Raw genomic sequence first — 22,079 nt, forward strand, 5'->3', positions numbered from 1 at the left:
AGTTAAAAAGTGATGCCCAGCCACTCAGGTATCCCTGTATCAGACAAAGAAACAGCTGAGGAATCAGATTTGAGCTTCATGGGCATGAAATGCCACTAGGTGAGTCTGTGTACCTGGTGTAATCTACCTCTTCCCATTTTATGGGAAACAGCTTACCACCTATATAGATGCTCTGGTCTTACTGTGAGATACTGGAGCAGAGTAAGAGTTGGAGAGTCTAAAGGTAGGAACAGTGCCTGTTGCCTAATATTACTCTAAGTAACAGTGGGGTTTGCACAAAATAAGTCAAGCCAGTTTCTATGCTACATGGTATAAAACCTCCATGATGTGCACCACGGAACCGAGCAACCACTCTTCCTACCAGCAGCCAGAAGCTGTGAGTATAGCTACAAACCTCTCCCCACAAGGACTCAGAAAGCATTCTCCACACATGCCTAAAATTTGGCCCAGATTACCTAGTGCCAAACACCCTAAACCCAGGGTTTAAACTGAATTCATGCTTGAAGTCCTGCCTAAGAGATTAGTGAGCAAAACGAAGCTGCTTTTAGTGCAAAGGGAAAGTGGATGCGAGGGGAGACGGATATGCTATTTATGACCGCTGTGAACTCCCATTTGCATTTAACAGAGGCTTAACTCAAACCCAAGATTCAAATGTTTCAAGAGGTCCAAATTTAGATTTCAGAACAGGGTCTTAAATATGTAAAGCTTGACAGCCTGTAGATGAGGTTTAACGATGAATCAGTGTTGCAGCTTAGTGCAGGTATAGCCAGTTTTAAAGCACCACTTGGTTATTCAGCAGGTTCACAGCAAAGCTGATCATCATGATCATGCACCGTGAGCTGTTATCCCAGACATCAGGTTATTCCCAATCCACCACTGCAAATGTGCTCTCCCATCTCTCTGTGCCAGCCTGAATTAGTCTCACTTCCAGGTTTTAATTGAAAGGTTTTGACCAGTGTTTTGCCAACGTCTGTGTACCTGCATCAAATACACTTGTAATGTATAACAGAAATGAGACCTGTTTCCCACCAGTGCTGGTGGCATTGGCCACATTACCCTCCATTAACTCTTCATTAGAGACCATCAGTGATTCTGTTACTCTGACAGGCTCACTGTGGGGCTGATTAACCTAGATTTATCCAGGGCATCTCTTTTCCCCTTTGCTAATATTGCTGAGCAGCCCTGGAAGGCTGCAGCAGCCTGAAGACAGCCACCTACTTCTCATTACCTATTATACGCTCCATTTCTTCTCATCCAGAAAGCTTTCAGCCCCCCTCAGAACCAGGCTTTAGTCATAAATGGTTTCTCCCTCTGTTGTGAAATCACAGCTTTCATGCTATTTAGTAAATTATTCTTAACTAGTTCCCAATTACCGTTCACATGCTGCTGTTTAGATTCCAATTAGCTCATGATTACTTTTGGGTTTGTGCAATTGGCCGCCTGAAAGCACCACATACTCACACACAAACATATATATATGTACTTCATTGCACTGAATTATATTATCACTTAGGGATTACTATATTAGAGGCTTTGAAAACTCTTCTGGGCTACTTGGCTGACACAGCAGTGCAGAGAGAGCTGCTCTTCACTTTTTCCACTTGGGTTTGGAGTTCAGCACAGCCGCTGCATTAACCACATCCCTGCACATACCCCTGTGCATTGCTGGGGCTGTCAGCAAACCACCCCAGAGCTCTGGCTGCGTCGTGTGCGTGCCAGGGGGGCTGCTGTGATCCAAAGTGACACCCCAGCAGAAAGCCAGGAGGAGAGTTTAGTATTTCCATAGGAATCATCTGTGTGAGTCTCTGCCACGTGGTGCAGACGTTGTCATGGCACAGAGCCCCAGCCTGGAGCGGGAGGAGAGAGCAAACACACATCACTCTCACCAAGTTCAGCGTGGTGGAAAAATCCATATAAAACATGTCTTTTCAGTTAAAGAGCTGGTTACAACCCAAATAACTTCAGCCATTACATAGAGTGTGTTTGAAAGCTAACAGAAAAGATGTGCCTCCACTTAAAAGAAGGAGAAAGGAGGAACATGCCTGTTGACACTGACTGAGATGTCCCCAATGCCTTTTACGCAAGCAGAGCTGTGACTGTGGCCTGACCATGCAGGGAAACGTGTTTGCAGAGCACAGAGGCTCCAACATCCTGGCACACCGCAGCTGACCCACATCTCCAGTTCAGCAGAGGGTCACTAATATGGGCTACCTGGAGCAGGAGCTGATGGAGGTGTGTGTCTCAGGGTGTCCTGTCCAAACCATAACTGCTCATCCTCAAGCACATGCTCCCAAACAGGTGAAGCTCCTCTTTGTGCAGGATGAAGCCAGCATCCTCCTAAAAACCTAGGCACTTCATCAACTAATGGATTAGAAAGAAGCATTCACTTCCCTGTAGACCAGACCAGTTTTAGCTCATCAAGGCTGCAGAGAAAACCATGGCTTTGCCAGCTGACCATTCATGTCCCTTCAATTTACCATAGGTGGGTCCATTTTCTACCTGAGTATTGTTTAATATCTTACTGCATATATTGCAGTAACTCCCCTGCTTTCTAGCAGAGAGGAGTCAGATGGGCTCAGTGTGCCCTGAACTCCCCGCTCCATCACACACAGAGCTTCTTATTAATGTACTGAAGCCTTCAGCAGTGAGCAGAATGGATTTTTATGGTGTTTTTTTCCCTTGGTCCTTGCATGGACAAAAGCCAAGCTCCTTAAATCAACGGTGTAAACAGGAATATCCTTTCTCCTTTGAATGTGATGATTATTTTGAGAAAGGAGGCTGTCGTTTAAAGAGGCAGAAAACCTGTTTAAACTGGAGACACCAGCTTTGAAGCCAGGCACTGGTTAACACAACATTTTTCCCCTGTCCTGAGTCTAAGATTAAAAATAAAACTCTCTCATGTAGACTGTTTTTGGACAGGTTTTGACCAGCTAAGATCATTTTTGGAGCCCCAAACATTCTTTTTATTGAGTTACAGCTATAAACTATTTATATATCCATGCAAGTCGGCTCTCTGTGGTGGCCTCACACCCTCCTGTGAAACCAGAGCTCTTGTCTGGTCGCACTCCCATTATGTATTTTTTCTGCTTTGAAGAGCTATAAGTCTAAAAATAGGTGATGAAGAATAGAAGAAGAGACATTCCACCCCCAGGAGGATGGAGGGGAGCCTTCCCAAAACCCCACAGCATCAGCAGCAGTGCCAGGATCTGAACTCCGATCTCCAGGGTGCCATCCCTCTGCTTTAAGTGCTTTGGCATTTGCTTTTGTTCGCATTGGTTCTTGTGCAAGGATGTACTTGATGCAAAGCAGCTCCCATGTCTCAGCAGGGCTAATAAACCATAGAATGGTTTGAGTGGGGAAGGACCTTAAAGCTCATCCAGTTCCAATCCCCCTGACACGGGCAGGGACACCTTCCACTAGAGCAGGTTATTTTATTGCTTTCTAATTATAAATATTTCCTGGATGAGAAAAGAAGGAAACTCTCCACACTCTGCTCTGGGAGACAGAGAGACCCAGATCCTGAAAAGGCATCAGTATCATCTATGTGGTGCCTCTTCCAACCATTAATGCAGATCGTTTGTTTCTGGACTCAGTGATTTGTGGGACCAAGTAAATGAACGCAGCATTGGATTATAAGGCACCCGTGCAGGACACATGGAAGAACCTCTCCCTTCCAGGAAAGGTGCTGAGCAGTGCCAAGAGCAGAGCAGGACACCTGGGAAACATGATAGATGAGAAAAGATTACACAGATTTGGTGTTTAACACAGAACAGAGAAGATGACAGGAAAGGCTTTTGGTTGGCATTTGTAAGGCAAAGTGATTTCTTTTCTTAGAGCCTGTTTGAGGTCCCTCCAAAAAGCATATGAGTAAGGTTTTACTTTCCTGGCAGCTTTGGGAAGGCTGCAGCCACATTTCCCTCCCTGCTACACGGGGCTCCATGTGCCCTTTTCCAGGCAGCTCCTACCCATTGCAGTCCAATCCTGCCCATCCATGCAGGGCTGGGACAAGGACCACTGCTATGGCTGGAGGGGATGGGGACAGGGATAGGGATGTGGGGGCTTCAGGAAGCCTGGGCTGGAGGAGCCCAGTGCCAGAGGGTGACTCATGGAGAGCTGGATGCTGCTCAGGTTCATGCCAGGACAGCAGCAAACCTCTGCGCTTTGCTTCACTGGTCCTTGCTAAAAGAGCCTCCCAGCACAACATGGTGTAAATCATCCCTTGCCCTTCCTTGCTCCTCAATAGCCCCGATTCCCTCTCATCTCTCTGGATGTAGATTCTTGAATTCAAATACAAAAAAATTATACTGCAGCTTGTTTAATCACCTGCTCATTTTGTTTAACACCACCAATATAAAGCCGTTCCCAACATAAGTCACCTGCAAACCATTTGAGTTCTCCCTGATACAATCCAGGTCACCTATGGCTTTACAGGTTGTTGTGTTCCTGATTTCATATGCACAAACCCCCTGTTCCATCATGACAGTCATCTTCCTGCCTCTGATCCAGGGCTCTAAGCTATGGGGAGCAGATGGCTCCTGGGCAGTGGGTAAAGCAGCATGGACCATTGAGGAGCTGAAGCAGAGATGGGGAGGACCTTGACTGAGTTGTTGTCTGCCTGGCTGGGTCAAGAAGGAAGGGGAGGATTCGAAGTGGTTCTGAAAACGCAGAGAGGTCCTTAAAGTGCTCTCACATCTCATCCCTCCTTAAGTAAGGCAGAGACTGCTTCCAAAAGCCTGACCCAGCCAGCACCACAGTGTCCCCATGGACTGGTGGGGTGTGGAAGTGCTGGGGTCAGGGCAGGGCAGCATACAAGGACTGCAGGGGGGGAATATTTAAAGCACTGAGTTGTGACCTGAAATGGGGAAGGGCACAGTGAAAGGGCAAATCACACCTTTCCCCTCCTGATGTTCTTAGGAAAATCAAAGCATTTCTTTCCGCTTTCAGTCTTAATGCAGGAATGATGCTGCAGCTCACACTATATATGGTATCCATCTCCTCTAACATCCCCTTTTACAGTTAGTGGGAGGCTGTTGCAAAACAGAAAAAAGGAATAAAACCCCCACTAAAACCAACAACAGCAGAAAAAAAAAACCCCAAACCTGGTTTTAGATAAAGCCACCAATGTGTTTTTTCCAAGGGTGGAAAAGACCAAGTGTCCAATTTCAGCTCAGAAAGTGTGGCCACTGAAATCATCCAGCACTGCTGCAGTGCTGCTGTCCCCTGAGCCAGGCAGTTGTGCCATCTTCACCTCCCTCTTCCCCCAGCACCACTGCAGGGGCAGTTTCCATTGCTGCGCCCCTTCAGGAGCCTTTTGCCACCTTTAGGTCTCATGCAGAAAACCAGAGGTTTTACTGTGGGTTTGATGTTGTTGTTTCTCTTTTCTCCCACCTAAAAAGATGCTGAAATCACCCAAAGCAAAATTATTTCCATGTGATCCCAGCGCTTTCCCTCTTGGCTGGAACACTGGATGTGGTTTTGGGGCTGTGGTTTTCTTGATACATATTTCTTTATTCACAGATTTGTTGGTCTTCGTTTCCATCCTTGTGAGAGGCACTGTGCAACGTGACAGACTGGCTGGGAGTCCTGGGGAAACTATAGCAGGACAAAAGCACAGGAGCCCAGCACGAGTTGATGCAAGCAAAGAAACAAGAAAAAGCCCTGCTTTGACAAACAACCCAGCTGCTGGGCGTCATAAGGAGCAGGACTGACTTTCAGTGTTTCATTTGGACTCCAGCTAGGAAGCTGCAGCCACCACTGTGAAGTCAAGAACTTGAATGAACAGCAGCTTTCATATTATGCATCTTGCTAAGCAACAGCAAGGAAAGTAAGAGACAGGGGGGTTCTGAGCCACAAGGTAAGTTAAATGAGTCTGAATAAGTTGGGGGGAGAAAATACTATTGCCATAGGGAACAAAGTGTTCCCACCTGCAGAAGCAGGTTGCTCGGGTGAGTCATAGAAAGAGGTGCTCTGCTTCATCTTGCTTTTTCTGCTTCACTACAGCAGGCAAAGTGAAAGCCCAGGTTATTGCTGAGCTGGCTTTAATCTGTTCCTACTGACATTCCTTGTTTCATTAACCACCCGTAGCACTCCAGAGTGGTGCTTTATCCTCAGCTCATTTTGCTTGTAGCTGTGGCTGCGCAGCAGGATGGGGATGGTGCCTGATCTGCTGCAGGAGCCCAGGGCAGGAAAGTGCCGCTTCCTGGCATCCTCCATGGACAGGGAAGCTTTGAGGGCACCAGCCTCACCAAGGAACTGCAATGAGCTGCTCGAGGGGTTTGCAGTGATGTCGGCATAGGATGATCCTGCTGCTGCCACCCAGGCAGCTGGGACAGGACCCGCTGCAGGGGCATCTCTGCTGCCTTATTTCAGCACATAGAAATCCAAGTTCCCAGAGGGACTGGGTCAGCAGTAGCAAGATGCAGAGGAAAGCTGCTTTTCCTCTGGGAAGGGTGAGGAGGGCTGGGAGCCGTCCGCTTCATCAGGGTGATTTGCTCTATCACAATCTGCCCTGGGAATGACTTACTGTAACTTGTGTTGTGCTGGGCTGAATCACAGTCTGGGCTTGCCACAAAGAAGGGATTGCTTTCAAGGAGCCGCCCAGCCCAGAGCAGGGCTGTTTCCAGCACATTGCAGTCATGTTCCTGGCATCAGAACAGCAGGCAGGGATAAGGAGAAGGAGAGAGAAGAGTTGTTTGCCTAAGAAGCAGCAAGCATCCTTGCTCTCAGTGTGATAACAGCCCCTGTAAAGGGCCAGGAAAGGCGGTACCATGCAAAGATGCAGGTACACAGTGCATGAGACTGGTTCCATACAGGCACAGCCTCTCCTCCCACAGAGGCTGCAGGGGACTGTGTTAAATCCATAATCCCCCAGGTCTAAGCATGTGTGGGTAATAGGAAGGGATGTTTGCTTGGGATGCCTGTCTCTTCCCATACCTGGTAAGTGAGATCTCAGCTGGAGAGAGCATGTGGTAACTACATGAGCTGCTGCTGCTGCTCAGGGACAGTTCCTCCTGGAACAGAGGAATTAGGGCAATTCACCCACACTGGAAATAGCCATGTGCTAAAAAAGTACCAGAAAATAAAACCCAAACCACATCATTAGAAATAGAGCTACAAACTCAACGGCCAAATGCTCCCCCAAGCCACTATGAGCACGGATACAGCAAACTCCCCCTGGCCAGATCCTGGCTTTGCCTCCATTCCTGCCCTGCTCACAATGGCATGGCTCAAACCAACCTGGCTGGCTCTAGCAGCACTCCCATTCCCTCTTCATCACCCCAGTGCCTTGTATAAACATCATGGACAAAAGGGCGTTAACATTGGTCATCTGCAAACCACTACAGACAGTGGAAATTTTTAAACCACATTGCTTTTTGGCATCAAAATATTCTTGTCTGCAAACCCTCACATCACTTCATGGCTGCTCTTGGTGCTCAGCATCACTGTGGCATCGTGTCAGAGAGGAGCTGCCCCGCAAGCAGAGGAACCCCTGAGCTGTCACAGCTTTACCTTGGAAAATATACAAACTCCTTCAGTGTTTTGGGATTTTCTACGTGCTCATGAAGAAATTTTAGATCCTCCTGGGAGAAGAAAATAGAAGAAATCCCGAACAAATCCCTTCCAAGAGGAAGTCCAGTGTCCAGACAAACCTGGCTCTAATGACGCTTCATTTCCTGCTGCTGGTGATCAAGGAGCATTGGAGCAGTGGGGAGGATGAGGCTTGAAAGAAGACAAAAGGTAAAAAAGCAGAACCAGAATATTCTCCACCTCCGGAACAATGCCGAGGTCTGAGGCTGACACATCCATGTGTTTTCCATCTCTGAGGTGCAAAAAAGGTTTTAGTCTTAACTGTCCTGCTGGGCTTTCGGTCCAAGATGTATCACTAATTAGAATGGCCAGTGGCTGGAGTTGCCCTGTGCACTGCGCATTTAAAGCAAGGGTAGTCATAGGTTGCTTTTCTCAGTGAAGCCCTGGGAATAACAGGAAGGAAAGTGTTAGCAGAAATTTAAAGTGCAGCTCAGGGATCCAAGAGCAATTTCTGCCTCGTGAACTCTCAATATCGCAGCGTGAGAGCTCAGCACAGTTATTAGTGGGGTTTGCTTTTGGAGCATCCCTGCAAGGTCAGGACATAGTTCCACTGTAGCCAGTGAAAACACAGGCTGGGTTTTCAGATTAAGGTAGATGCGTACCTTGGATGTGACCTACACGTCCCAGGGGGGCTGCTTGCAGTGGTATGGATCAGACAAGGTCTGACCAAGATAAAGGTTCAGGTTCTAAACACCATATTGCTCACCATAGAGAAACCTTTTGGTCTGGCTTCCAGACCAGCTTTGTCTTCTTGCTTTATTTTCCCTTGTGTGCAGAGCAAGTTAACTGTTTTTGCAGATATTATGGGGATTTCTTATCATTTCTATTGCCAAGATAAATTACTTTATATCAAAGTGTTAAAATTCTGCAGGTACACAGAATGATTAAAAAGCTTTACATGAGCAAATGCACCTCATACATAAACTGTCTACCTTGAGCTATAAGATTAAACTCAATCACGACCCAAATAAAATCAATCAAGGTGCTCTCTCCAGCTGTAACAGTGTCAAGAAAATACATTTTAATAAGAGGATGCACACAAGAAGAAAGAATCACATCATTTAACTCCTGAACCAGAACTGCTGGTTTCTGCCCTTCTCCAGCAAAGGGCTGTGGCATCTATAAGGCCCTGCATGGGAGGAATTTGGCTTTTTTAGCTGGCAGACACCAGGAATGTTAAGCATCACTGGAAAACCAGCACTTTGGATGCAGGTTATTCATAGCAGGTAAAAAAACCATGTAGATAAAAAGCTTAATGGATTATATTTAGGTCAGGGTACTTCAAGGTCAGCACAGAGCAAAACCGTGGTCTTCAATTACCTGTTGTGCCTTGGATTGAGCATGGTCCACAACAGTGTCCCTGGCTTGGGCACTGCATCCTCACCAGCACCCCGAGAGAGCAGCCAACAAGAGGTTCATACTACTCTTAAAGACAGACATGCCCTTTCCAAAGAGTCTGAACAACAGGAGTGTTTGCATTTAATGCAAGGAGACTGGTATTTTCACTTGCCTTTTCTTCTTGTTTTGGGCCACACAAATACCTGAACAAACAATCCCTTTTGGTAATATTTTAAGAGGGGAAAAAAGAGGGACAGAAAGAGCAGTCTCTTTTAAGCTTTAGCTAAATGATGGTTTCAGTCAAAGCAACCTTTCACTATGCTTAAACAGCTCTCCAACAATAACATGTATTCCCATATTATAATGAACACACCCACCAGCCGTACTCATCACCTAAACACACTGACCTTAACTGCGTTTTCATCAGGGTCACACATCTCATGTCATCATTCATAAATCCTCATTTTGTTTGCCGAAATAGTGCCCAAAAGACCAATCTGCCCCTTTAGCACATGCAGAATTTCTTCCTTAGCATCACATTAAATCCATGATTGGTTGTTGGGTCTCCTCCTGATTCCACTTGCAGAGGCTGGGCCCTGCATGGCTTTGGAGTGAGGAGGCTTGGAAGTGTTATGGGAAGAGTTATGTACCTTGACATTACGGATTGCAACCAGTCAGCATGCTCAGCCTCATGGTGAGCTTTCTGCTTCACAACCATCCTACAAGTGTCAGAAGCATCAAAACAATTCACATTTTCCTACATGCTACCCCAAGCTTCTCAATAGAAGCATTTCAAGCTCAACAATTGTCAATCAGCTGTTTCAAAATGAACCCAAGCTAAAGCAGAGCCAAAGAAGCTGAACTGAAAAAGCTGTTTTGAGAGAGGAATGATTGAGACCATCTTCTTGTCCTTGGGTGAAACACACATAGACTGCAAAGTTTCCAGAGACAGGAGACCAGTTTTCCCTCCAGCCATTAGGATGTCTGCATAGCTGTCATCAGCTCCAGGTTTTCCTATCCAATAGGAAAAACAAGATTCCTGAATTGAAGCAGGTTGTGATTTGCAGGTTCCTTCTATGGAAGACAAAGACAATGATTTGTACCTCCGGTTGCGTTCAGGATGCTCCTGTCCAGCTCTAAAGAGGTGTCATGAAGGATGGCCAAGAGGAATATACTCAGTTTTGTGGCCATGGGGCAGTACTAATGCATCATTTCAGGCACCAACATGTTGGATCATGGTTGGAAGGAGGATGAATGTCCCTCTGGTGCGGGGATCTGAACAATGTGCAGGAGAGGCAGTATCCCAGGCTGTGCCCTGACAAGTCGTGGCCACAGCACAGCAAAGCCTGGGTTTGTTTGCCATCTTCTAAAGATAAACCTGTACAGCTGAAGTCAAATCCACCATCTCCACATTTGACAAACTAAGGTCACAATAATTATCTCTAAGGGAAAAAACCCAAATGGCTAAAACCCAACCTCTTGCTTTACCTCACAAATCTTAAATTCTGAGCTTCATCCTTTTTGTAGCTTCTATTTTAAGGCATCAGATTTAACTTCACCACCACAAGAATTATATTTGCTTGTCCTCTGAAATTTGGCTCAAATCATTCTTTTCTCCGCATTGACATGATCCCGTTACAAGGAAATCCTTAACAGATTTTTTCCTTTGCTCTGGAACGTTTGATTTCTCTGGTTTGAGGTTTTCCTTCACCTGATGCCCTGGTTCAAACAATCCCATACTGCTGAATTCATTCTTTTCTTGCAGTCCTCTTGGACTCCTTTCTCCTCACCTCTGATTTTACTACTTCTCCTGTCCTTTCTTGTCTGTTATGAGCAGACTGCAAATCTGAAACTGTTTATTCACATATATCATTAAGGTCTTACCTAACCACAGATATTGTAACCAAATCCACATTTCTGACACATTAGTGAACTACCTTCCCTAACTTTTGAAGGAAAATGTGGTGTGAGGGTGAACTGATTGGATTATTGCATCATTTGCCTTTTCCCCCACAAATGCAATTCCTAGCCAATAACTTGAGTAATTGCTTTTCATGAATCATTCAAGTGGCCACAATTTCTTCAATGGGTACTTGGATTTCACCCAGACTTCCCCCCTCTTCCCTTTACTTCCCTTTAAGTCACTTCTAAAAATAGGGAAGTCATTCATCAAAGGGAGAATAATGGCCTATAAAAGTGTAATTTCTTGGTATTTATGAATCCTTTTCCCTTCTGCCTATTATGAATATCCCTCTTAACGAATGCTCTTTCTCCTTTCATGAAGGTATTATGATCAATTACATCCCCTAGTTTTAATGTTCTGATAACATAATCAATTGCCCTGTACTTTATCCCCAGGTTATTGACTACCCACGCTCCTGAGGATTAAATAGCTTTTAGTCCCAAAGAGGATATATTGTCCCTGATTGCCTGGAGCTGAGTGAATATGGGGTTTTCTTTAGACCATTATGTATATGCACAAATTTAAATCACTGCAGAGAAGTCTCCAGAAGCATTATGCAGACCCCAAATGCTCTCTGCAGTGCAAACTTTCTGTTCTGGTCACATACAGGCTGGTTATTTATGCCCTGCTGTCCATTTAGACTTACATTGTATTTCTGTTCCTGTTTGGCAGCACAAAAGATGGCTTAAAGAAGGGAATGAAAATTAAAAAGGACTTAATGAAATTCAGGCCCTGAGCACTGGTATAAAGGGAGTATTGATCCCTCCTCAGACTTACACCTAGAATGAGGTACAATTATGAATAGAAAGATCATTTCAAGTTATGACAGATTTGATGAAAGAACTTTCGCTGCTGTCAGAAGGGAAGTAGTTATGTTGCTAATGAGTATTCATCAGGTTTCCAGGGAGCTGGATTACACCAAGTAATAAAAGGTGTGAATAACAGGTCTTATGGGGCAGGTAAGAACTAGAAGGAAGCATCTCGTAAGAATGCTGCTACAGTCCAAGTACCTTGCCTGTGCTGACACTTGTTTTTTCATACAAGTCCATTCTGTGCCCAGGAAAGCCTATGCAGAGCTCCAAGGCAGGATGCCCTGCCACCCTCTGCAGGTGGGACCCGTGCACTCATTGAGCGAAAGCCATATCTAGCTATTACCATCCCCACCTATTCCAGGAATTTAAGCTGGTAGAAGAGGAGCTGTAAAAGCTTTTCCCAGCCTGAGGTCAACAAGAGTCCATCTGACTAATTGGACTTCGGATAAGGCCCAAAAAAACCATTGCTCCAAAATGTGTCTTCTGTGAAACACTGCTGCAATCAGTAGAATGACACTAACGAGACATGGTCTGAGGAGGCAGTTGCTAATCTCCTGCTTCAATCCCTCCCTAGGAAGGAGGGTGATGGGGAGCTAGAGAAAACTCATCCTCTTTGTACCAACTGAAGCATTTCTTTTCTGTTCATTTCACCCAGCATTCAGGGCCTTTGGGTCTTACCAATAGCAGATGAAATTATCTCAAAACCCAGCGTCTATGCAGAGCAAGTAAGAATTCAGTCTGTTGCAGCTATTTCAGTTTCCATTCTGCACATTGGAAGGTAAGAATGGAAAGAGCACACAAATTCTGATGGGAGGACCGCATGGGTATGGACAAAGCCATGAAAAGCTTGGTGAAGTCACCTTGGAAAGAGGTTATCAGCAAGAGACTGTGAGAGACTGCAGAGAAGTGCTTTTGATTCTTTTTAATTTCATTTCCCTTAAAGAACCTCCAAACCAAACACATTTAGGATCTATATATTTAAATAAAGATCCATTTTCTGCATCTGATTGAGTTTTTCAGGATGGTGATGTGATAAACAAAGACCCTTTTGCAAGGGCTGTTCCAACAGCAGCCAGGCAGCGAGCGTGCCTTGAGCAGAGCTTGCTATGACACCTCCAAGCGTCTCAACATTAGCTTCTGGTGTCAGCATGTTGTGGTTCGGCTTTTCTCTGTTGTTCACCTGGTGTCCCTCATCAGATATTTCAACTGCAGGTTATGAGAGGCAGGGATTACCTTCCCCATTGCTTGTAAACACTATGCAGTGGGGCTCCCTTCCTACCTGGAGTCTCCTGGTGCCACTACAAGATAAGCTAATGATTAACCAGAAGAATTGCACCCTGTGGTAGCGTTAACAGATGGCCCATCAGCAGCTCTGATTTGAATCACTGTGTTAATAATGTCTGTTCCTTTGCTGGGTCCAGCTGGCTCTGCTGAAGATGAGCCCTGTGCTTCTCCTGCTCTTGGTGTCCACTGTCAACATCGGTGCTGTGCTGGAAAAGGGTCTGCCGAGAGGGGAACCGCGGCGCCTGTCGTGTGTGAGATGCTGTGGGCCTTCAGAGCAGCCCATCTCCATCATCTCCTCCCGATACACAAGGATGAGCAGTGACCCTGCCTATTCAGTACCCAAAGTCCAGCCCACTATAGACATCACCATCCTCAAAGGTGGGTAGAGCTGAGTACTCTGATAACATCCTCTATCTTACTTGCTCACCCTCATTTTGCAAGCTGTGCTTCTCCCTACACCAAGAAACTCATACACTTTACCCAAAATAAGGTCAAAGGATAGCATGGCATAGATTGTAAATGTGTGCAAGTGGAAGAGTTGGCAAAAGGCTCTTATCCATAAAAAAAACCCCTGGAATCACTGAAGCCTAGCTCACTAAAAACCAGATACAAAGAGTTCCACAGTATTACTAAACAGTAGAGTAAGGAACTAGGAAAGATGCTCATTCACTTTTCTCTCTGCACCTTTTGTGTCTTAGTAAGGGAGGCAAACAAAAATCAAGTATACGAAACAGGAGACGTGCCAGGAATCCTGTGAGTGGGAATACACAGAACAGACAAACCCAAACACCTCTCCCAGGCCCAAATCAGACCTCAGGAAAAAATCAGTAACTTTTAATGCTCTAAACCTTACACTAAGGGCTTGTTTATCTCCAGCAGGATGTGTGTATCTGCAGCTTGGAATTCACATGCTTCTGTTTGACAAGGTTTTCCTTTATGCTTACAGGTGAGAAGGGAGAAATGGGAGAAAAAGGGTACCCTGGAGCAGTTGGGAAGGAAGGAGAAAGAGGGCTGCGTGGCTTTAATGGAAGGAAGGGACAGAAAGGCCAGCCCGGCCCACAAGGCCATTCCTGCAAGCAGCTCTATGCTGCATTCTCGGTGGGCAGGAGAAAACCCCTTCACAGCTCAGACTATTTCCAGCAAGTCACTTTTGACACCGAGTTTGTGAACCTCTACAAGCACTTCAACATGTTCTCGGGGAAGTTCTTCTGCTACGTGGCAGGAATCTACTACTTCAGCCTCAATGTCCACACCTGGAACTTCAAGGAGACCTACCTGCACTTGATGAAGAATGAGAAAGAGGTGGCCATCCTCTATGCCCAGCCCAGCGATCGGAGCATCATGCAGAGCCAGAGCCTGATGCTGGACCTGCAAGAAGGAGATGAGGTCTGGGTCAGGATGTTCAAGCGGGAGAGAGAAAATGCCATCTACAGTGAGGAGTCTGATGTTTACATCATCTTCAATGGCCATTTAATCAAGCCAGCTGTAGAGTAGCCATTCATCAGCTTTAGGCTTAAGCTTTGGCAGATACATTAGTGTCTTCCCTCTTAGAAACGCATATGTCTAGTTCCACTTGGAAGGATCACAGGTCTCCTGACCTGCTGACAGGGTTGTCCATCCACTCCAGGGACACCTGCATGGATGGAGGTGACCATTTCAAGGTGATGCAAGTTACACAAGTACTGAGAGTACCCTCTGTACCCCGGAGAAGACACATGCAGAAGGTTCCAGTTCTGCAGCCTTATATACATCCCCAGTAACATCCTTAAGGAGTTTACCAAGTTGGTAGCAAAACTGTAACTTTGCTCTGCTTTAGAGAAGACATTTTAGGTATATCTAAGGATCATCTCCAGACAGCAGTTATCTGGGTGCTAGTTAAGGAATGTTGTTACTCCTACAACAATACTTGAGTATCCTTGCAGTGTGCAGTATTGCTGATAAGCACCTACACCAGGTCTGCTCCACTCAGGTAGGCAAGAACTCACCAGCGTTAATATTTTGCACAGTGCATTTTCCCGACGTTTTTGTTCCTTTTCATGTAATACTCTGAGAGCATAATGCTGGAATTAGGCAAATAACAGCATATTAATCTGGCAAAGCTTTTTCAGAAGGACACTGCTAGACTTCTGTACTGCTACTAATGCGCAAAGAACATCCGACATGGCTGGGAATGTGGGTGTTTCCCATTTTAAGGAAAACTCTGGGCCCTGCCTTGGAATCCAATTTCAGAGTGCTCATTGCCAAGTTGGAATTTGAGGCTGTGCTCATGTCTGAAAATTCCCATCTTATAGCAGCCTCATTTCTGGGAAGTGGAGAAAACTGGATAGAAAAGAAGGTGCTTTACTGCAAACAGTGATGTTTTAGGGGATTTAGTTTCTTTTCTCCTAAAAAATTACTGACATAACAGTCAGAAGGTACATACAGCAGCAAGAAATATCATTTTCCCCCAGTTCCTCCTTTTCCCAGCCTCTTGTTTGCATCCCAAGCCATTTGTAGGAAGCATACATGACAAGTTCCTGCTAGGCAAACTGCTTCACTGCTGTACCTCACCCACCCGCAGCTGTTTGGAGAAGTAGCTGAAATAAAGGTCTTGCTTTGAGTACCCTGGTTTGGTTTATCTTATTTCCTACGGTTTTGTCACAGTAAAGGGCTAAAAGCACTAGACTGAACATCCAGTCCCATATGACAGACTCACAGGGCAATTGCAGTTACTTTAACACCAAAGGACTCAAGAAACCAGGCTGGCACCAACCCCTCTCCTTGCAGGCCAGTAAACAGCCATCAGCAAGCATCAGGATAAGAAGACAGAGGACTTCATGCCCCCTTGCTGTAAAATGAATACCGAATCTTTGAGATGTCACCATCTTTGTGAAGACAGGAACTCTAAAGCAGCCTATCTGCAAAGTAAATGCATAATCAAAATGGGTGTGCGAGCCTTGAAACATCACCTCTGCTCCAGCTTCCATCACAGCCTGCAACCCTGACAAGTGGGAAGCTTGCATAGCTTTAAGAGACATTCCTAAAAGCATCTTATGCAGATCCTCTGCTGACCTGCTGTGAGCTATCCCAGCTGCTTAGGTCAGGCCATTGCACAACATTTCCTTCTCACCCTCCTCCTAAAAAAGCTTCCTAATCAGCTGTTTCCATTAGGATGATGGTAAAAGCCCTAATGGCTGCATGGCTTATTTGCAGCACACCACTTAGTTCTGAGAGCACTAACAGGGTGATGCCAGCCCTGAGCAAACACATGCACCAGCACAGACCTTTCCACTGCACTGGACTCAGCCAAGGCATTTACAGACTTGTTTTTCCCCATCCATGTATCTCATTTGAGAGCTCTAAATCTTTTTTCCTCTTTTTTATCCCCAATTCTAAATCATCCCCACTCAGAGCTAGATTTTGCAGCTGCAGAAAGTCACACTCTGGGTGCAGGGTACCACCAGTGGAGGGTTTCATGAGGTGCCTGTGGTGGAGCAGGGATTACTTGCTGAGATTGATGCGGTCACAGGGCTGTCTCACATTCCTCACACATCAAGTGGTTTCACCACAGTTTTGGCTCATCCCATCTGCAGTTCATTGTATTGACTATAATTAAAAAGGAAAAACAATGATCCCTCTGGAGTTACTGACAGTGCTGGAAAACACATACCCAGAATGTGTTTATGTCCAATCTGCACCGAGTTTGGAGAAGTTAGTTTATACCAGGAAGCAAGCAAAAATCCATCCATCCATATACACCTCTCCATAGCACCTAGATACAACTGGATATAGTCTGTTGAAGCAACAGGACACATTCAAAATGCTCATGACTGTGGCATAAAAGCAAGTAAATCATAGAATGGTTTGGGTTAAAAAGGACCTTAAGATCATTTAGTTCCAACCTTCTGCCACAGGCAGGGACACCTTCCACCAGAGCAGGTTGCTCCAAGCCCCTGTGTCCAACCTAGCCTTGAACACTGCCAGGGATGAGACATTCACAACTTGTGCATCCTGTTCCAATGCCTCTCCACCCTTACAGTAAATAATTTCTTCCTTACATCTAACCCAAAATTCATTAAAGCCACATTTGTTACAGGTACAGAATAAGCTTTCAAATAATAAAAAGGTTATTGACATAGAAATATTCTTCGAATTACTCATTTATAGCAGAAAAGAACTAGAAGTCTTATCTGCTGAGTTCTTTTGGGGGAAAAACTGAAATATCTAAACAGCTTAATGTACAAAGACATTCCTCCTGCTGCCTTTTGAATGCATCCATCAGGTTTATCCAACTTCAAAGGCTGGAACAAGAATCCATGTTTAGAGAAGTTTAATGAGCCAAATCCAAAGCACAAGTATTTGAGAGGTGCTCATCAACATACAGGCAACATGCTGGGGTCTCTCTGTGACATGGAAACTAAACTTTGAAGAGATGAAGCTGGGGGGTTAAGTGCTGAAATCTAAATAAAAAGAAAACCAATTCATATTTATTTCTCCGAGTATTTCCCTAAATTGCCATTTTATATTTCATGCTTTGAAGTAAAACATCAGGCATCTGTCAGGTTCTACCAACCCCTTCAGTGAACAGTATTACACAGAAACAACAAGACTCCATCAGCTGCCATATATCCCAAGTGCATTTTAAGGCATTTGCTCTGCTGCAGGTCCCTCTCAGCCCAGGATCCTTATGGAACATGAAGATCCCATGGTACAAGGCACCAATAAACCAATTTGCTAGAATAACCTTAACTGTCCTTAGGGCAGGGCCAGAAATGCAGGACACAGAGGAACCTGTTGAGCTCATATTCAAGGAGCTGTAAATAGAGAACAGGAGCCTTCTAGAACAAGACAAAGATTATGAAAAGCATCAGAAGAGAAGCATCTACCCCCAAAACCATCTCCTCTGGTTGGCATAGGAAGATTAAACTAGACTTTAAACCAACATGCCTTTCATTTTCTGACTGCAGGTCTTATTAGCCCAAACTTTGGTAATAGGGAGGAAATAAACTCATCTAACAGCCTCTCCTTCACTTCTTTAGCAACAATGTCCCAGAGGAGCACCTTAAGAGGAGGAAACATGCTGGGACAACATCTGTCCTTATACTAAAAAGATGACAAATGGAAAAGAACAAGCCAATGACCTGCCTATATCCACTGGGGGTATGGCGAGATTTATGTTCAATATAAGGAAAAAACACTTCAAGTAGAAGGAGAATCAAACTCTATAAGCAACTGCAGCATGAAAAACAAGCTCTCCATCCCAGGAAGCCTTCAACAGCATCCTAGGACCTGCCAGGAGCAATAAGGGCAGAGGAATGCACTACACAGCCACACACTGCTCCTTTAACCTGCTTTTCCTGCAGATTTCAGTTCCAGCTTCTTTTCCACTGAGAAAAGCCTGAAAATGCCATAAGAAACAGTTCCCACTAAAGCCCCATGTGAAAAGACTGAGCCAGGCCTGCTTTCACTCCACTTTAAATATGTTTCAGCTGCCATTTCCAATGTCACAAACCCACACATAAGAAATCCTGCAGCACAGCTCAGTAATTACTGAGCAGCTATCTGCCCATCAAACCCTCTGCTTAAATCTGTCATAATAATTATTCACTACCCTTCCCTACATGAGTGCACTAAATAAAGCATCACATTGTGACCTGGAGGGTGTCTGCAGAGCCCTTACTGAGCTATGCAATTGCTCTGTAACTTGTTTTCCGCTCATTTTCTCTGTTCCTACCCTTGTAGGTAGAAGGAAGGGAAATAATCTTGCACTTACAGACTTTCACATTTCACTGAGTGCAAATGCAGAAGCATCTAACTTATAACAGAGTCTGACTCTCTTTGCTCTAGAAACTTAATAACACCATATGCTTTTCTTACCCTTCCTTCCTTCCTCACCCCTGTTCTTTTCCTGCAGCAGAATTGAGTACTGGCTCTTGAGCTTCTCTTTATATGCAGAAGCAGCAAATTACTTGGAGCTCACCTGAACCTCCTTAACCACCCGAGGGGCTTTATAAGGCAGCAGTAAAGACTCAGATGCTTTTTGGGCTTGCTGGGACAGGTGAGTTTCCTGGAGATTTAATGAGTGAGGGGTTAGAGCAAGATTATAGCTGAAAACATTCCTTTAATATTTAATGGAGGATGGAGAAAGGTCTCTATTTTACAGTATATGAGTGTAATTATGCCTTCTCTATTATCTGTGATGAGCTGCAGCAGTATTGAGCTAGGAAGGTGTTATTCTAAGGACCCTTCTTGAGTCCTGCTGCTGCTCCCACAACTTCTTCCCTGCCCTAGCAAAAGACCTTGGTCTTACAAAATTAAGTGCATTTTGTACACTCTTTAGAGAATCCTGTAATTACTCAGGAATAGTGTCTTGAAAGAGATATTAAAGGGCTTATAATCCTGCCTGTGACAACCGGTGTTCAGGCTGATAGCTCTTACAGTGCTGTTAGTGCTCATTGCACCTGGTAGAGCTCATGACTAGTCTGGTGCTTATAGCTCTTGATGCCCAGTGGCATCAAGGAACTAAACCCTCTGTACACTCCCTCTTTTCTCTCCTAATTGTTCTGTTTGTGCACATTTGCTTCTGGTCAGACCCTGCTGCTCTGGACTGTCAGTCTCATCTAAGTTGATTATTGTTCTAAAATTCATTCTCTGAGATTGTTCTGGTGAACTATAAAGCAGAAGTTATCTACTTTGAGAGCCTTTCTCATAGCACTTTCTGAGTCTCAGTAAATAGAGCAGCAGGTGGAGATTAGGTCTTCATCTTGCTGTAGGTTTAGCAGTGAATCTGAAGCAGAGGTAATTGCTTTGCTTGCACCCCTGTGATGGTAATGAGTAGTTGAAGCCAGGTGAGAAGAGGACCTGTAAGGACTGACACTGTCCCCTGAGCTAAGCACTAAAGCTCACCATGTGCTTGTGCTATCCTGGAGCAAGGATGTGCTCATCTTGCTGCTGCTTCCTGCTTAACAGCAGCTCTCTGAGACAGGATTAGGGTTACAAAGCCTGCAATCTTGCTCTGTGCTCTTCAAAGATAGCCCAATTCCTTGGTTTGATTTCAGCCTGCAGCAATAAACTGTCCCTTAGTAACTGCTGCAATCACAGCTCTCTTCTGGCTGATAATAAGCTTAGCAAGGGCTGTGAGCTTGTGTGAATCAGGCTTTTCCCAGCCAAAGGAGACTGGTAAAATCCCTGTTCTGCCAACTTTCACACAGAATGTTCAATTCCCCTAAACTTTAACTATTTGGGTGGGTTTTATGCCTGTAAATGCTCAGAATGGGATCTGACAGCAAACATGCTTTTCCATAACAGCAGTTCAGTGTTGCTCATCTTTGTTCCTATCCTCTTACAGACTTTTCTTGGGGTGTAAGGAGGCTGTTTCTGGTGAGGTTTCATCCCTTCTCACTTTCTGGAAGGATCCTTCTCCATCTGGATAAGAACAAAAGGATCTTCTGCCTTCAGCAAAGTGCTTTCTTTGCCCCCAATAAGGAAACTTTTCTTTTACAACAGGAACAGGCAGATAACATCAATGCCGATAAGGAAACTAGGCAACAAATAAAGCTAATGGGTTGCATTTGGATGAGTTGAATGGAACTTAATGATTCTACTAAGAACCTATTCACTAACAAAGATTTAAAGTAGCAGATAAAATGCAGGAGATGGAAAAGTGTGAAAACAAATAGAAACCACTTACAACCAGGGAGAAATACATAGCTGAAAGGATGGGGACTTTGCCCTGCACATGCTGCTTCCCCACCCTTGTGTTCAATCTGCTGGGCTAGGAGGCTGGGAATGGCACTTCCCAAACTATTGAGCTGTGTCTCCAGAGAAAGCAGCAAGAAGTGTCCCAGGATAGGCTGGGAGCCCCTTAAGTTGTTCTGGAAGAGATGGGACATAGCGAAGGCATTCCTTGTTCTTGCTCCAAAGCTTGGTGATGCCTCTTTCTCCTCCTGCACCCTCATTTCCCGTGGTGGTTTTAGCTTTCATGGCAAAGATCCAAGCATCAGCACATGAAAACTGCAAACCTGTGTGTGCTCTCTGCCAGTTCACCCTGCCGGGCTCCTCAGCACCTTTTCTTTGCCTGATTTTGTGAGATTTTACATGCTTTCTGCCAAACCAGGTCTTCAGTTAGAAGTCCCTTGGTAAAAAGAGTTCACCCACTGTGTGACTACAACGGGCCAGGACCTATCTTCTCATGGGGAAAGCTCCAAGCTGGTTATTTGTGTCCTCATAGCGCAGGGTTTGGCCACAGCAGATGTGGACAGAGCTGTATCACTGCTGCCAGCCCTGGCTGCAGCACAGGGATGGGCAAACAAGGACGATGAGCTGGTGGAGCCCCTGTGATGATGTGGAGACAAGAGCTTTGCTTCCCCCTTCCCAAACCAGCAGATGTTTTCTTGACAACAGCTGCCAAAAGCTGCTGCAGAGGGTCTGGGCACCCCGACAATTGCTGCCATACGTTGAGCATGACAACCTAATGCTATTTGCAACTCCTTTCTTCCAGAGATAATGGCATTAAAGCCAACTCACAAAGAAATTGCTTCCTCCCTTGGCTGTGGGGGGAGCAGACACTTTTTTGCTGGCTCAGGGTCCTGAATGCTGCACTGTGAGCAAGTGAGAGGTCCTCCTGCCTTTGCCACCAAAAGGCCATTTCAGGAGTGAAAGTTCTCATGCAGGAAACGGGAATGGCCCCTCGGTTTGGGCTTTTGCTATTCCAAAATGCCAGCACTGCTCAGCAGCCAAGCAGCTGCCTGCATGTACTCGGGGAACCGCATCACCCTGTTTCCAAGCAAGGAAGAATGCAAATCAATTACTCCACAAGGTCATTCTTCCCTCTGTTTCTCTGTGCTTTTCATGCCTTTGAAGGCAGAATTCTGGTTCTCCTATTGATTTGAAAGGCACCTGTATGGTGAAGTGTAAATCACACACTGCTGGGTAGATCTTGGATGGCACGTCCAGGCAAGCATCAGCATCCAAGGAATGAAACAGTGTCTGCCTGCTTTTAGGGGACTGCCACTCTCATTTGTGGTGCCTGGATCCCGTTGATAAGAATTCCTCTGAAGTGGCCTGGGCAGGATTCCCCATTGCTTCTGCTTTCAGTGCTGGGTAAAATCAAGGCA

At 45.3% G+C, this 22,079-nt stretch overlaps 1 protein-coding gene across 1 annotated transcript; it reads left to right on the forward strand.

Moving 5' to 3' along the window:
- Window positions 1-5,549: 5,549 nt before the first annotated feature.
- On the forward strand, window positions 5,550-14,478 carry LOC104410170 (complement C1q tumor necrosis factor-related protein 1-like). Its single transcript, XM_010020266.1, has 3 exons — window positions 5,550-5,854; window positions 13,122-13,362; window positions 13,931-14,478. The coding sequence occupies exons 2-3, from the start codon at window positions 13,137-13,139 to the stop codon at window positions 14,476-14,478; spliced, it is 774 nt and encodes a 257-aa protein (XP_010018568.1). The 5' UTR covers window positions 5,550-5,854; window positions 13,122-13,136.
- The last annotated feature ends 7,601 nt before the right edge of the window (window positions 14,479-22,079 follow it).

This window comes from Nestor notabilis, unplaced genomic scaffold, assembly GCF_000696875.1.
Source record: "Nestor notabilis isolate BGI_N333 unplaced genomic scaffold, ASM69687v1 scaffold118, whole genome shotgun sequence".
NCBI classification, from domain to species: Eukaryota; Metazoa; Chordata; class Aves; order Psittaciformes; family Psittacidae; genus Nestor; species Nestor notabilis.

Bases quoted from the DNA above. Each gene is read 5' to 3' on its own strand.
- LOC104410170 (XM_010020266.1), top strand. From the start codon at position 13,137: ATGAGCCCTGTGCTTCTCCTGCTCTTGGTGTCCACTGTCAACATCGGT. The intron at 13,363-13,930 runs GTGGGTAGAGCT...TTATGCTTACAG, and splicing joins AGACATCACCATCCTCAAAG to GTGAGAAGGGAGAAATGGGA.